Source organism: Rhinopithecus bieti, unplaced genomic scaffold (genome assembly GCF_001698545.2).
Source record: "Rhinopithecus bieti isolate Rb0 unplaced genomic scaffold, ASM169854v2 scaffold_13704, whole genome shotgun sequence".
In the NCBI taxonomy this organism is placed as follows: domain Eukaryota; kingdom Metazoa; phylum Chordata; class Mammalia; order Primates; family Cercopithecidae; genus Rhinopithecus; species Rhinopithecus bieti.
In genome coordinates, this window is record NW_016808231.1 from 4,060,451 (window position 1) to 4,074,760 (window position 14,310).

General features: G+C 48.3%; 1 protein-coding gene across 1 annotated transcript in view; it reads left to right on the forward strand.

The window, feature by feature from the left end:
• GLYR1 (glyoxylate reductase 1 homolog) overlaps window positions 1-13,601 on the forward strand; it is a 47,075-nt gene extending 33,474 nt beyond the window's left edge. Inside the window, 6 exon segments of the mRNA XM_017886222.1 lie at window positions 3,333-3,425; window positions 4,118-4,219; window positions 5,260-5,422; window positions 5,706-5,885; window positions 6,214-6,338; window positions 12,215-13,601. Of these exon segments, the coding sequence (XP_017741711.1) occupies window positions 3,333-3,425; window positions 4,118-4,219; window positions 5,260-5,422; window positions 5,706-5,885; window positions 6,214-6,338; window positions 12,215-12,289 (738 nt within the window). The 3' untranslated portion in view covers window positions 12,290-13,601.
• The last annotated feature ends 709 nt before the right edge of the window (window positions 13,602-14,310 follow it).

The window sequence follows — 14,310 nt, forward strand, 5'->3', positions numbered from 1 at the left end:
TTTTTGGTCTCACTCTTGACCCCAAGTGATCTGCCTGCCTCAGCCTCCCAAAGTGCTAGGATTACAGACATGAGCCACCATGCCTGGCCTAAAAAAAAAAAAAAAAATTCACATGGTATCGTTGAACATGTGTTTGTGAAAGGGGTGGGCGTGCCCATGTGTACACAGGAAGGTGCTGCTGGGAGCCCTGTGAACAATACAGCAGCGATAAGAGCTGGAAGGAGGTGTGATTGCTGAAGGGAATATTGGAACTGATGATTTAAACTTAAAATATTCTAAACAAAGTAAAAACTCACCTCACTGGAATGATGTTCTTTTCAAGAATAACAGGGAAGTGGTTAGAGAGGTGAAGGGGTCTGGAGGAGACAGGCACTAAGGACACACTCAGATACTTGGGCTTCAGGTGCTGGGCATTTGGTTGGCACTATGAAGACCTGTCAGGAGTGCGATCTCAAAGGCCCCATTGGCAGGATATTTCGAGATTACGATATCCTTCTGAGACCCTGCTACTGCCAGAGGGTAGGGTAACCAGGAAATCTGGAGTACATATTTGGTAAAGATTATCTTTAAAAAGCCATTTGATCCTATGATATTCCCATGGAATTTTAAAAGGCTTTTGGTAAAATGATTCACTGGTTCTCTTAGAGTAGCAAGAAACATAGTTTGGATTTTCAGAAAAGAGAGTAATGAGGAGGACCCTCCCAAGCAAAGGTGATGACATGATGTAAAGCTATGTCACTAAAAGGCCGCAGGCAGCACCAGGCTCTGCGAGGACTGGGCAGCCTGGGACAGCCTCTGATCAGTGAGACATAATAAAGGGCTGGTCAGTGAGTTTGATTCTGAACAACTAATTAGAAGTTTGGGAAAATACTGATCCTACTTCCTACCACATACTAATATATCTCAAGTTAACTACAGAATTAATTTTTTTTTTTTTTGAGACAAGAGTTTCGCTCTTGTTGCCCAAGCTGAAGTGCAATGGCGCAATCTCGGCCAGGCACGGTGTCTTAAACCTGTAATCCCAGCACTTTGGGAGGCCAAGGCGGACGGATCACAAGGTCAGGAGATCAAGACCATCCTAGCCAACATGGTGAAATCCTGTCTCTACTGAAAATACAAAAATTAGCTGGGTGTGGTGGCACACAACTGTAGTCCCAGCTACTCAGGAGGCTGAGGCAGGAAAATTGCTTGAACACGGGAGGTGGAGGTTGCAGTGAGCTGAGATCGTGCCACTGCACTCCAGCCTGGTGACAGAGCAAGACTCCGTCCCAAAAAAAAAAAATGGCACAATCCTGGCTCACTGCAACCTCCGGCTCCCTGGTTCAAGTGATTCTTCTGCCTCAGCCTCCCCAGTAGCTGGGATTACAGGCGTGTACCACCACACCCAGCTAATTTTTTGGTTTTTTTTAGTGGAGACAGGGTTTCACCATGTTAGCCAGGCTGGTCTCAAACTTCTGACCTCAGGTAATCTGCCCGCCTCGGCCTCCCAAAGTGCTGGGATTACAAGCATGAGCCACTGTGCCTGGCCCAGAATTAATTTTTTAAAAGAAAACCAGAAGAAAATAAATATTAACATAGATCTTTGTAATCTAGAAACAATAAAAATCACACAAGAAGATCAGTTGATTTTTTTTTTTGATAATACTCCTCAACTACAAAAAATAAACAAAATTGAAAGGACTACCAACTAGAAGTACTTGTAGCAAATACGATAGAAGGGTAGTATGTTGATTTTATTAAACACATAGTTTGATAATTAAGACCAAAAAAATTAGCAGGGTGCTCCTAATTTTAGATGTGAGAATAGGCTCACACCTATAATCCTAGCACCTTGGGAGGCTGAGGGAAGAGGATTGCTTGAGTCCAGGAATTTGAGACCAGCCTGAACAACATAGTGAGACTCTATCTCTACAAAAAATAAAATATTAGCCGAGTGAGCTGGTACCTGCCTAAAGTCCCAGCTGCTTGGGAGGCTGAGGCCAGAAGATCTCTTGGGCCCAGGAGGTAGAGGCTGCAGTGAGCTGCTATCATACCACTACAATCCCACGTAGGCAGCAGCAAGACGCTGTCTCAGAAAAAAAAAAAAAGACAAAAAAATTGCTCACAAAAGGGGAAACAAAGGCATAAAAAAGGTTCAGTAATCAGGAGTAATTAAAATATATCAACCAAAAGTTGCCTTTTTTGACTGGTTAAATGATCAAGTAGGAAGAATTTTACATATATTTATGGGCACTTATTTGTAGTTTTTAAATTGCACACTCAGCACTGGCATAATAGAGCTTGCTGGTGCTCTTTATGAAGTGACGTCGTCTAATTGGGAAGTCATCTGTCTACATTTGTTAAGAGCCTTAAAACTGTTATAGAACCTGTTTTATTTTACTTGTGGAGACCCAAATTTAAAACATGGAAAAATTTTATACATAAAGGTGTTTGTTGATATCACTTTACAATTGAAAGCGGGCTAAGTGTCAAACTGCAGGTGAGCCATTAGGTAAATCACAGTATATCTCTCAGTGAAGTGTTCTGCAGTCAACCACTATAAACCATAATTATGCCAGAATTATGAAAGATAACAATATAGATAAATGTGAATCATAAAAATTATTAAAAGTTTGATGTAAAATAGTAGGCCCATCCAGCCTGGGCAACATGGTGAAATCCTGTGTCTACAAAAAAAAAAAAGAAGAAAAAAATCAAGCATGGGGCATGCACCCGTAGTCCCAGCTATTCAGGAGGCTTAGGCAGGAGGATCACCTGAGTCCAGGAGGTTGAGGCTGCAACGAGCCATGATTGTACCACTGTGCTCCAGAGTAGGTGACAGAGCAAAACCTTGTCTCAAAAAAAAAAAAAAAGCCAAAATGTTAGTGCTTTTAGGCACTTCCAGAAGTCTTATTAACCTGACAACAGTGTTGAGAAACTCCCAAAAAGTAATGGCCACCAGGCAGAAGGGTCCCAGCCACAGCCCCACGTTCCCAGCAAAGTGTTGATAGCTCAAGGCCACAGCCAGAACAGCACAGCAGGGGCTGGGGACAGGTACTGCTCACATCTCATTCTTGAAACCGCACACCTTCAGCAGACACTTGTGAAGTAGTTCATCATCCTAGGCACCTGTCATGCAAAAACTGAAGATGGCTGGTAAAAGACCCCATGCACTTCCTGAAAAGTTGGGCTCCTGTCTCCATGACCCAGGCTCCCGGCCTCAGCCTGCTGCCTTGGGAGGCCTGCCTGGAGGCCTGGTCAGCACTTCTCTGGCCTGGCTGGCATGTTTGTTGTGCACTGCCTTCAGCTCACGTTAGGATCTGTGACTTTTGCAGTGTGATTTGTTCATCCAGGAGGGGGCCCGTCTGGGAAGAACCCCCGCTGAAGTCGTCTCAACCTGCGACATCACTTTCGCCTGCGTGTCGGATCCCAAGGCGGCCAAGGACGTAAGGACCCCCTCCCTCCCCTCAGCGCCTCTGGGTCACAGCCGGGATTGCTGGCTGGCCTCCTCCCCTCTTCCCCTGCACACCAAGTGAGTGTCCACATGTGGGGGGCTGAATTTCCCATCAAGGGCCATCTCCCATTGTGAAGGGTGTTTGCATTAATTGAATACAGACTTCCTTTAATTCAGATCAAAGAATGAACCCTTTCTTTGGGTTTTCCTAGGGCCCTTGGAGTCTGTGCTGAAATTCGTCTTGAACAGGCTTCATGTGTTCTTGTTGAGCTGGAAGCTATGGGGCTGAGTGTGCCTTTGGTCCAGGTGCCAGGTTTCTATGTTTAGCTGTCGCTGTATTTGTGTATTTTACAAGTTCAAGTGCAGTAGTCATCTTGTTAAACTGGTGACTAGCCTAATCCAAGTAAATCCAAAGAAGCCCCCAAAATAAATAAACCATTCTTTTAAATGGGTTTCTTTTAATAAAAGAAATGCACACACTCACATATATTCTTTTAAAGATAAATGGGAGCATGCAGGAAGTACTTTTCTATCCCTTGCTTATTTCATTGTTCTTCCCTTTTCAGCTTGATAGAAATCAGGAAATGAGCCAAAACAGCAGCAGGATTCTGATCTGAGGTCTGTAGGGCTCCTGAGCATCTGCCTGGGAGCCTGGGCTATTGCTTCTCCCTTATGTCCCCACAGCTGGTGCTGGGCCCCAGTGGTGTGCTGCAAGGGATCCGCCCTGGGAAGTGCTACGTGGACATGTCAACAGTGGACGCTGACACAGTCACTGAGCTGGCCCAGGTAGCAGCCTTCCTCGGGCTGGCTCTCCAGCATCTTTTCTATCAGAGCCCAAGACCCAGGCTTGCAAGAGTGGGCAATTCCTCTAGAGCCAAAGCCAGAGAGGGAAGAGGAGAGGCGAGTAGCCTTGGGACTAGCCTATCCCGTGCCCCAACTTTAAACTGCAGCTAGTCTGAACAACCATGGGCAGTTGCTGCATGGCTGGGATGGGCGTCAAGTCCTGGAGCTGCCAGCCTTATGATGAGAAGCAACCCAGGCCGCCTGCCTGGCATTGGGGTTTGAGCAGCTGTCTGCATTTGGCACTGGCAAAGCATCCCTCCTCCCTGAGCATCTGGCCCAAATAAGGGAGTGGGAGTTGGGACCTACATGTTCTGAGGGGAGGGCAGCATCCACAGGGGAGGTGTGTGTTCAGCCGAGCCATTGACATGGTTGCATCAGGTTTTAGTTGTTGGTCTCTAAGAAATTCCGGGCCAGGCGTGGTGGCTCACGCCTGTAATCCCAGCACTTTGGGAGGCCGAGGCGGGTGGATCATGAGGTCAGGAGATTGAGACCATTCTGGCTAACGCAGTGAAACCCCGTCTCTACTAAAAATACAAGAAAACTAGCCAGGTGTGATGGCGGGCGCCTGTAGTCCCAGCTCCTTAGGCGGCTGATGCAGGAGAATGGTGTGAACCCAGGAGGCAGAGCTTGCGGTGAGCACATCGTGCCACTGCACTCCAGCCTGGGCGACAGAGCAAGACTATGTCTCAAAAAAAAGAAAGAAAGAAAGAAAGAAAGAAAGAAAGAAAAAGAAATTCCAAGTCAGTTGGATGCCTGTGTGTAGACCCCAGCGTCTCATCACTGCTGTGCTTCGGCCTGTCTGACCTGCACATGGTTAGCTCCTGAGTTCAGGTGTCAGCTGTAGGACCTTGGTATGGGTGGCGTCTTCTCCAGCTCTGGAAGGTGTGATGAGCAGCCGTGGCCACTCAGCAACGCTCCTTGTGCCCTGCCCAGAGATCGCTGGGAGAAAGGAGGCCTCCAGAAGCTGTGACTTTTCTTTCCAGGTGATTGTGTCCAGGGGGGGGCGCTTTCTGGAAGCCCCCGTCTCAGGGAATCAGCAGCTGTCTAATGACGGGATGTTGGTGATCTTAGCGGCTGGAGACAGGGGCTTGTACGAGGACTGCAGCAGCTGCTTCCAGGCGATGGGGAAGACCTCCTTCTTCCTAGGTAACACGCCCGCACCCGTCAGGCCTGGAGCCTGGGGCCGCATCTCCTCTGTATCACACTGATGATAGCGCCAGTCCCACACGGCCTTTCTGCCGGGGGCCCCAGGGAAGGTTTCCTTTCACCTGCATGGTCAGTGCGTGGAAGGAGGAAGAGCCAGTCTGTCGGGGGCAGGTGAAGGGGGCCTCCCCTGGAGAGAGGTGGGTCTGAGCAGAGGTGAGGATGGGCAGAGAAGCGCTGTCTGTGGCATTCTTGGGCTGTGACCGTGAGTCTTTGCCCTGGGCAGGTGAAGTGGGCAACGCAGCCAAGATGATGCTGATCGTGAACATGGTCCAAGGGAGCTTCATGGCCACTATCGCCGAGGGGCTGACCCTGGCCCAGGTGACAGGCCAGTCCCAGCAGACACTCTTGGACATCCTCAATCAGGGACAGTTGGCCAGCATCTTCCTGGACCAGAAGTGCCAAAGTGAGTTGCCTTTGGCCCCTCTTCTTGCTTTTGGTGTTTGATTAGAACAGGGGACTAGGTCAGGGGTTCGGTGAGCGTGAAAGATGCCCCTCTCTAGTCAGCCCCTGACCCTGGCCAGAGGAGGTTCGGGAACACAGTGGGTGGGATTTGGGGATATAGGCTGGGAGCTCCAGCCCTCAGGTATCTAAGGGTGTGGGAGAGGCCGAGAGGTCTAGACTGTGTGGGACGGAGCCCTGAATACGTTTTAGGTATTGACACCTGATGGACTGTAGGTGATTTTTAATTTCAGGTCCTTGGCTTTTGTCTGATACTGGCTTTTTCTCCTCAGATATCCTGCAAGGAAACTTTAAACCTGATTTCTACCTGAAATACATTCAGAAGGATCTCCGCTTAGCCATCGCACTGGGTGATGCGGTCAACCATCCGACTCCCATGGCAGCTGCAGCAAACGAGGTAGGGTAGCTTGACAGAGGATGTGGCCCAAGCCCCAAGGCCCTTCAGTTTCTTTTTCTTTCTTTCTCTTTTTTTTTTTTTTTTTTTATGACGGAGTCTCACTCTGTCGCCCAGGCTGGAGTGCACTGGCGCGATCTCGGCTCACTGCAACCTCTGCCTCCTGGGTTCAAGCAATTCTCCTGCCTCAGCCTCCTGAGTAGTTGGAATTACAGGTGCCCACCACCACAGGCTAATTTTTGTATTTTTAGCAGAGACAGGGTTTCTCTATGTTGTTCAGGCTAGTCTCGAACTCCTGACATTTTAAGCACTTATACATGCACTTTTTTTTATATTTGAGACACAGTCTCAGCAGTGGCGCAATTATAGCTCACTGCAGCCTTGACCTCCTAGGCTCAAGCAAACCTCCCACTTCAGCCTCCCGAGTTGCTGGGACTACAGGCGTGCACATCTGTATCCAGCTTCACATACACTTTTGAAAAGTTTTTTAGGGTAGAAGTTCTGCTTTCTTAGCTCGTGTTCATAGAATTTGAATCTAAAAAAAAAACAACTGAAAAACATTTGTCTTTACCATATGATTACAATAAAATGGCACTGCGAAACAGCAGCTGTATTTTTCAAGTACTGTCAGCTGTTACACTATTTTTATTTTATTTTATTTATTTATTTTGTGATAGAGTTTCACCCTTGTTGCCCAAGTTGGAGTGCAATGGTGCAATCTCGGCTCATTACAACCTCCGCCTCTTGGGTTCAAGCGATTCTCCTGCCTCATCCTCCCCAGTAGCTGGGATTACAGGTGCCTGCCACTACTCCTGGCTAACTTTTTGTATTTTTAGTAGAGATAGGGTTTCACCATGTTGGCCAGGTTGGTCTCGAACTCCTGACCTCAGATGATCCACCCACTTCAGCCTCCCTAAATGCTGGGATTACAGGCGTGAGCCACCACGCCCAGCCAGTACTGTTCTGTTGACACCTGGCTTTTCATAGTGTAATTCTCTGTTCCTGAATTCTTTTTTTTTTTTTTTTTTTTTTTTTTTTTTTTTTTTTTTTTTTTTTTGAGACGGAATCTCACTCTGTTGCCCAGGCTGCAGTGCAGTGGCATGATCTCAGTTCACTGCAGCCCCCGCATCCTGGGTTAAAGTGATTCTCCTGCCTCAGCCTCCTGAGTAGCTGGGACCACAGGAATGTACCACCACACCCGGCTAATTTTTGTATTTTTAGTAGAGACAGGGTTTTACCATTTTGCCAGGCTGGACTTAAACTCCTGGCCTCAAGTGATCCGCCCGCCTCGGCCTCCCAAAGCGCTGGGATTACAGGCATGAGCCACCACGTGCAGCCTTGTTCCTACATTCTGACTTCTGTCTGTTGTCTGTTTCAGCATTTCAGGGTAGTTATGACTCTTTCAGATTACATTACTCTTTCAAGTCCCCCCATTCATTCGACCTGTGGATTCTCTCTGGACAGTAGAATTCCCCATGTATTTTATAAGTCTTTTTTGATGAAAGCTCATTTCTGACTCTAGTTATTTCCCAAGGGTTTCATGTGGCTTGGGCTGGGAAAGCTGCTCTTTGAAGTGACTTCCAAGTTGCCTCCACCCTGACTGCAGGATTCATTGGCTTGGAAGCAGAGTTTTTAGGTTACTTTCTCAATGCAGCTCGGTGCTTTCCAGCCATTTCAGTTCAGAGCTTAGGCTCTGTACTGTTAGGAGTTCAGAGGTCAGGTTCTTAACTGGTGCATTGACCTTTAGTAGTTGTATTGATATGTGGTTCGATTTGGAGCTAGTGTTTTTATCATTTGATTTCTGTTTGTTGCCTTTGTCTTTTGTTTGTTCCTCCTTTCTTGCTTGCTTTTTAGAGTTCCAGTTTCAGCTGGGCACGGTGGCTCATGCCTATAATCTCAACGCTTTGGGAGGCTGAGGCAGGCAGATCACCTGAGGTCAGGAGTTTAAGTCCAGCCTGGCAAAATGGTAAAGTTCAAGATCAGCCTGGCCAATATGGTGAAACACAGTCTCTACTAAAAATATCAAAAATTAGCCGGGCATAGTGGCGGGCACCAGTAATCCCAGCTACTCGGGAGGCTGGGACAGGAGAATCGCTTGAACCTGGAAGGTGGAGGTTGCGCTACTGTACTTCAGCCTGGGCAACAGAGTGAGACTCCATCTCAAAAAAAAAAGAATTCCAGTTTCATTCATCTATTTTCTTTTTTACTTTGCCTCTTTACATTCATTTTTTAGTGGTTATTCTACAGATTGCAATATAAATCCTTAAAATAGAGTTAATCTTGCCAGGCACAGTGGCTCATACTTGTAATCTTTGTAATCCTAGCACTTTGGAAGGTCGAGGCAGGATTGCTTGAGCCCAGGAGTTTGAGACCCCCATCTGTACAAAAAAAAAAATACAAAAACTAGCTGGGCGTGGTGGCGAGCACCCTATTCCTAGTTACTTGGGAGGCTGAAGCAGGTGAGGCAGGAGGATTGCTTGAGCCCGGGAGTTCGAGGATGCAATGAGCTGTGATCGTAACACTGCACTCCAGCCTGGGAAACAGAGCAAGACCCTGTCTCAAGAAAAAAAAAAAAGATAATCTTGTACCATTTCCTGTTAAATGTAGAAACTTTGCAACCACATAGAAACATTTATTTCCCCCTCCCTCATCCTTTAAGGCAGGGTTTCTCACCCTCGGCACTACTGTCATTCTGTGTGGGGGCTATCCAAGCACTGCAGGATGTTGGGCAACCCAGTTGCCAGACGCCAGTGACATAGTCCTCCTCGGGTGACAGAAAATGTCTCCAGATATTACCAGATGTCTCCTGGGGGCAGAAGCACCACAGGTGTGAGAACTCTCACTCTGAGGTTTAGGTGGGTCCTGGGTGTTCCATCTGCCTCCATTTATTGATTGGTTGATTGATTGATTGAGACAGAGTTTTGCTCTTGTTGCCCAGGCTGGAGTGCAGTGGCAAAATCTTGGCTCACTGCAACCTCCACCTCCCAACTTCAAGCAATTCTCCTGCCTTAGCCTCCCAAGTAGCTGGGATTACAGGCATGCACCTGGCTAATTTTGTGTTTTTAGTAGAGATGGGATTTCTCTATGTTGGTCAGGCTGGTCTTGAACTCCTGACCTCAGGTGATCCACCTGCCTCGGCCTCCCAAAGTACTGGGATAACAGGCGTGAGCCACCGCACCCGGCCTCATCTGCCCTTGTTTTAAACCCACCAGGCAACACTGTGATTTTTAAAGCAGTCATATGTATTTTTATTTATTTTTTTTTCCAAGACAGAGTTTCGCTCTGTTGCCCAGGCTGGAGTACAATGGCGTGATCTCAGCTCACTGCAACCTCCGCCTCCCCAGGTTCAAGAGATTCTCCTGCCTAAGCCTCCTGAGTAGCTGGGATTACAGGCACACGCCACCACGTCTGGCTAACTTTTGTATTTTTAGTAGAAATGGGGTTTTTCTATGTTGGCCATGGCTGGTCTTGAACTCCTGACCTTGTGATCCGCCCACCTCTGCCTTCCAAAGTGCTGGGATTACAGGCATCAGCCACTGCGCCTGGCCAGTCATATGTATTTTAAAGAAATTAAAAGAAGGCTAGGCGCGGTGGCTCAAGTCTGTAGTCCCAGCATTTTCGGAGGCCGAGACGGGTGGATCACGAGGTCAGGAGATCGAGACCATCCTGGCTAACACGGTGAAACCCCATCTCTACTAAAATATACAAAACACTAGCCGGGCGAGGTGGCGGGCGCCTGTAGTCCCAGCTACTCGGGAGGCTGAGTCAGGAGAACGGCGTAAACCCGGGAGGCGGAGCTTGCAGTGAGCTGAGATCCGGCCACTGCACTCCAGCCTGGGCAACAGAGCCAGACTCCGTCTCAAAAAAAAAAAAAGAAAGAAAGAAATTAAGAGAAAAGGCCGGCATGGCGGCTCACGCCTATAATCCCAACACTTTGGGAGGCCCAAGTGGGTGGATCACTTGAGGTCAGGAGTTGGAGACCAGCCTGGCCAACATGGTGAAACCCTGTCTCTACTAAAAATACAAAAATTAGCCAGACATGGTGGCAAGCGCCTGTAATCGCAGCTACCTGGGAGACAGGCACAAGAATCTCTTGAACCTGGGAGGCAGAGGTTGCAATGAGCTGAGATTGCACCACTGCACTCCAGCCTGGTGGACAGGGCTAGACTCCGTCTTAAAAACAAAAGAAAAGAAAAATTAATAGAAAAAATAATTTTAAGTTTCTCTAGATTTACTGTTTCTAGTAGACTCTATCCCTCCCTAAAGAAGAGTTTCTCTCTGGTGTTACTTCCTTTCCACTGAAAAAACTTTCTTTGGAATTTCCTATAATGTGGATCTGCCCAGTGATGTTTCTTTTACCTGAAAATGTCTTTATTCAATTGTAACCGTCAACTGTGAGCTGAAAGTTACATCTGAGCTGCAGTGAACCTCAGTTATGGTGGCTCTTGCAGGACTACTTAATGTAAAAAACAAAACAAAACAAAAAAACCCACAGCCCACAGCTAATTACGTAAGAGGGACCCATGTGTCCATCCACATTGCCTCAGCATGGCCCTATTGCCTGTTAAGCAATGGCTTTTTAGTTCTTTTCAAGCTTTTTCATATTCCACTAGTATCTCTGGGGCAGGTGCTGATTGCCAGGCACTGTTCTGCACTCCGAGTACATGTTGGTGTGTAGCTCCTTCCATCCCTCCCAGGAACACATATATTTAACTGGAAGCGGGTACAGAATTAGCACATAAGCAGTTAAAAAGGTCAGAATTTCAGAGTGTAAGAAATACAAGTAAAAGACAGAGGTGACTGGGTAAAGTGGTGGGTGCAGCTGCTGCTTCATTTGGAACGGTTGGCAAAGGCCTTTGAGCTAAGAAAGAACCAATGATAACTGAGTGAGGGAAAAGCATTCCATGCAGAGGGAATAGTAAGAACAACAGCCCAGAGAATAACATGGAGAGGCTTTGGAGAGTGATCTGCAGGAAGGGGCATTAGGGACATTATTAAATTACTAATCATGCTGAATGCTTTTTTTTTTTTTTAAGACAGAGTTTCGCTTTTGTCGCCCAGGCTGGAGTGCGATGATGTGATTTCGGTTCACTGCTCACTGCAACCTCTGCCTCCTGGGTTCATGCAGTTATCCTGCCTCAGCCTCCTGAGTATCTGGGATTACAGGCATGAGCCACCACAGCCTCTTTTTTTTTTTTTTTTTTTTTTTTTTTGAGACGGAGTCTCACTCTGTCACCCAGGCTGAAGTGCAGTGGTGCGATCTCAGCTCACCACAACTTCCGCCTCCCAGGTTCAAGCTATTCTCCCGCCTCAGCCTTCCGAGTAGCTGGGATTACAGGCCACCATGCCCGGCTAATTTTTTGTATTTTTTTTTTTTAGTAGAGATGGGGTTTCACCATGGTAGCCAGGCTGGTCTCAATCTCCTGACCTTGTGATCCACCCACCTCGGCCTCCCAAAGTGCTGGGGTTACAGGTGTGAGCCACTGTACCCGGCCCTAATTTTTGTATTTTTATTAGAGATGGGGCTTCACCTTTTTGGCCTGGCTGGTCTTGAACTCCTGACCTCAGGTGATCCACCCACCTCAGCCTTACAGACATGAGGCGCAGTGCCGGGCCAATGCTGAGTGCTTTATATCCCATAGTACATTTCATTCTCACAAGAACCCCTGGGTACTATTCCCTCTCCAGAACAAGAAGCACAGTGGCTGGGGCCCAGAGAAACGGAGGTGCTTCATGCAAGGTCAAAACAGGATTCCTACCTAGACAACCTGAGCTCCAGCACTGCCTGCTAGCCTCATCCAGCACTGCCTCCAGGAATCAGATCTAGGTCTTGAAGGCAGCTCTGGGGCCAGAGACTGAGCCATCTCTTTTTTTTCCAGGTGTACAAAAGAGCCAAGGCGCTGGACCAGTCCGACAACGATATGTCCGCCGTGTACCGAGCCTATATACACTAAGCTGTCGACACCCCGCCCCCACCCTTCCAATCCCCCCTCTGACCCCCTCTTCCTCACATTGGGTCGGGGCCTGGGACTTCATTCTGGACCAGCCCACCTGTCTCCATTTCCTTTTATACAGACTTTGAGACTTGCCATCAGCACAGCACACAGCAGCAGCCTTCCCCTGAGGCCGCTGGGGAGGGGACAAGTGTCAGCAGGATTGGCTTGTGGGAGAGCTCTTGAGCTGGGCACTGGCCCCCGGACGAGGTGGCTGTGTGTTCACACACACACAAACACACACACACACAGACTCTCGCCCCTGGATAGAAGCTGCCCAGAAACTGCTGCCTGGCTTTTTTTCTTCCGAGCTTGTCTTATCTCACACCCCTTCCAGTCAAGGAACTAGAATCAGCAACGAGAGTTGGAAGCCTTCCCACAGCTTTCCCCAGAGCGAAGAGCCTGTAGTCACGTCCACATCCCCACTGGATTCCCTGCAAGGAGAGGCCTCGGGCCCAGATGAGCCAGTACAGACTCCAGACAGAGGGTCCCTTGGGGCCCTCCAACCTCAGGTGATGAGCTGAGAAAGATTTTTACGTCTAAGCGTCCATTGTGCACCCAGCGCTCCATAGACGCCTTTGTGAACTGAAAAGAGACTGGCAGAGTCCCGAGAAGATGGGGCCCCTGGCTTTCCAGGGAGTGCAGCAAGCAGCCGGCCTGCAGGTGAGCTTGGAGGTCCGGCCCTCACCGCCTCGAAGCCACGCCCCAGACGCCACTGCCACGGCGCTCCTCCTTGGGCTGTTTTAGTATTTGGATTTGCATTCCAGCTCTTGGGAGGGGGTCCTCAGGGCCACTAGTGATGAGCCATGAGGAGTGGGGGTTGGGGGCGCTCCTTCCTGTTTCCGTTAGGCCACAGACTTCACCTGGCTCTGAAGAGCCACTCTGACCTCGGTCCCCTCCCAGTGGTCCCCCCTTCTGCAGTCTGCCCTGCCAAGTCCCCTGCATGCCCACCACTCTCCATCCTCCCTCCTCTCCCTCTTCCTCCTGTGGAGACAGTATTTCTTTCTGTCTGTCCCTTCTTTGGCCCAGACCCAGCCTGACCAGCGATGAGCATTTCTTAGGCTCAGCTCTTGATACGGAAACAAGTGTCTTCACTCCAGCCAGCATCATGGTCTTCGGTGCTGCCCGGGCCCGGGGTCTGTCGGGAGGGAAGAGAACTGGGCCTGACCTACCTGAACTGACTGGCCCTCCGAGGTGGGTCTGGGACATCCTCAAGGCCCTACATATCTCCTTGGATAGGGGACCATGGGGGGCTTGGGATGATGCAAAAAAACAAGTCACCCAAGGGATGTCAGTTTTTTATCCCACTGCATGGGTTGGATTTTCCAAGATTTCAAATTAAATTTGGCAGAAGGAGGCCAGCATTTATAGATGGAATTATATAAATTATATATAGGTGGCCACCACTGGGGGTGGGGTCCTTCCCCCTCACAGCTTTGCCCCCTTTCACACGATAGAACCTGGGGTTAGAGGATTGGCAAAGATGAGGTGGGGGAGGGCAGGGAGGATGGCCTGTCGGCGTTTTTTAGCGCCAGTTTCAATTTCACTGGGATTTTGAAGCATTTCTGTCTGAACAAAAGCCTGTTCTAGTCCCTGGCAGGACACACTGGGGGTGGGGCGGGGGAAGATGCGGTAATGAAAACCGGTTTAGTCCAATGGTTGTCTTAATATTGTTGACAATTCTGGTAAGTTCCTTTTTATGAATATTTCTGTTTAAAGCTATTTCACCTTTGTTTTGAAATCCTTCCCTTTTAAGGAGAAAATGTGACACTTGTGAAAAAGCTTGTAAGAAAGCCCCTCCCTTTTTCCTCTCTCTTAAACCTTGTAATGACAAAATCTAGGTAATTAAGGGGGTTATTTTTGCTTTGTTTTTAATGAACCATTTGTCCCTTTCAGAATAGGGGGGGATTGTGTGATAATGTTTAAATGGCAAAACAAAACATGATTTTGTGCAATTAACAAAGCTACTGCAAGTAAAATAA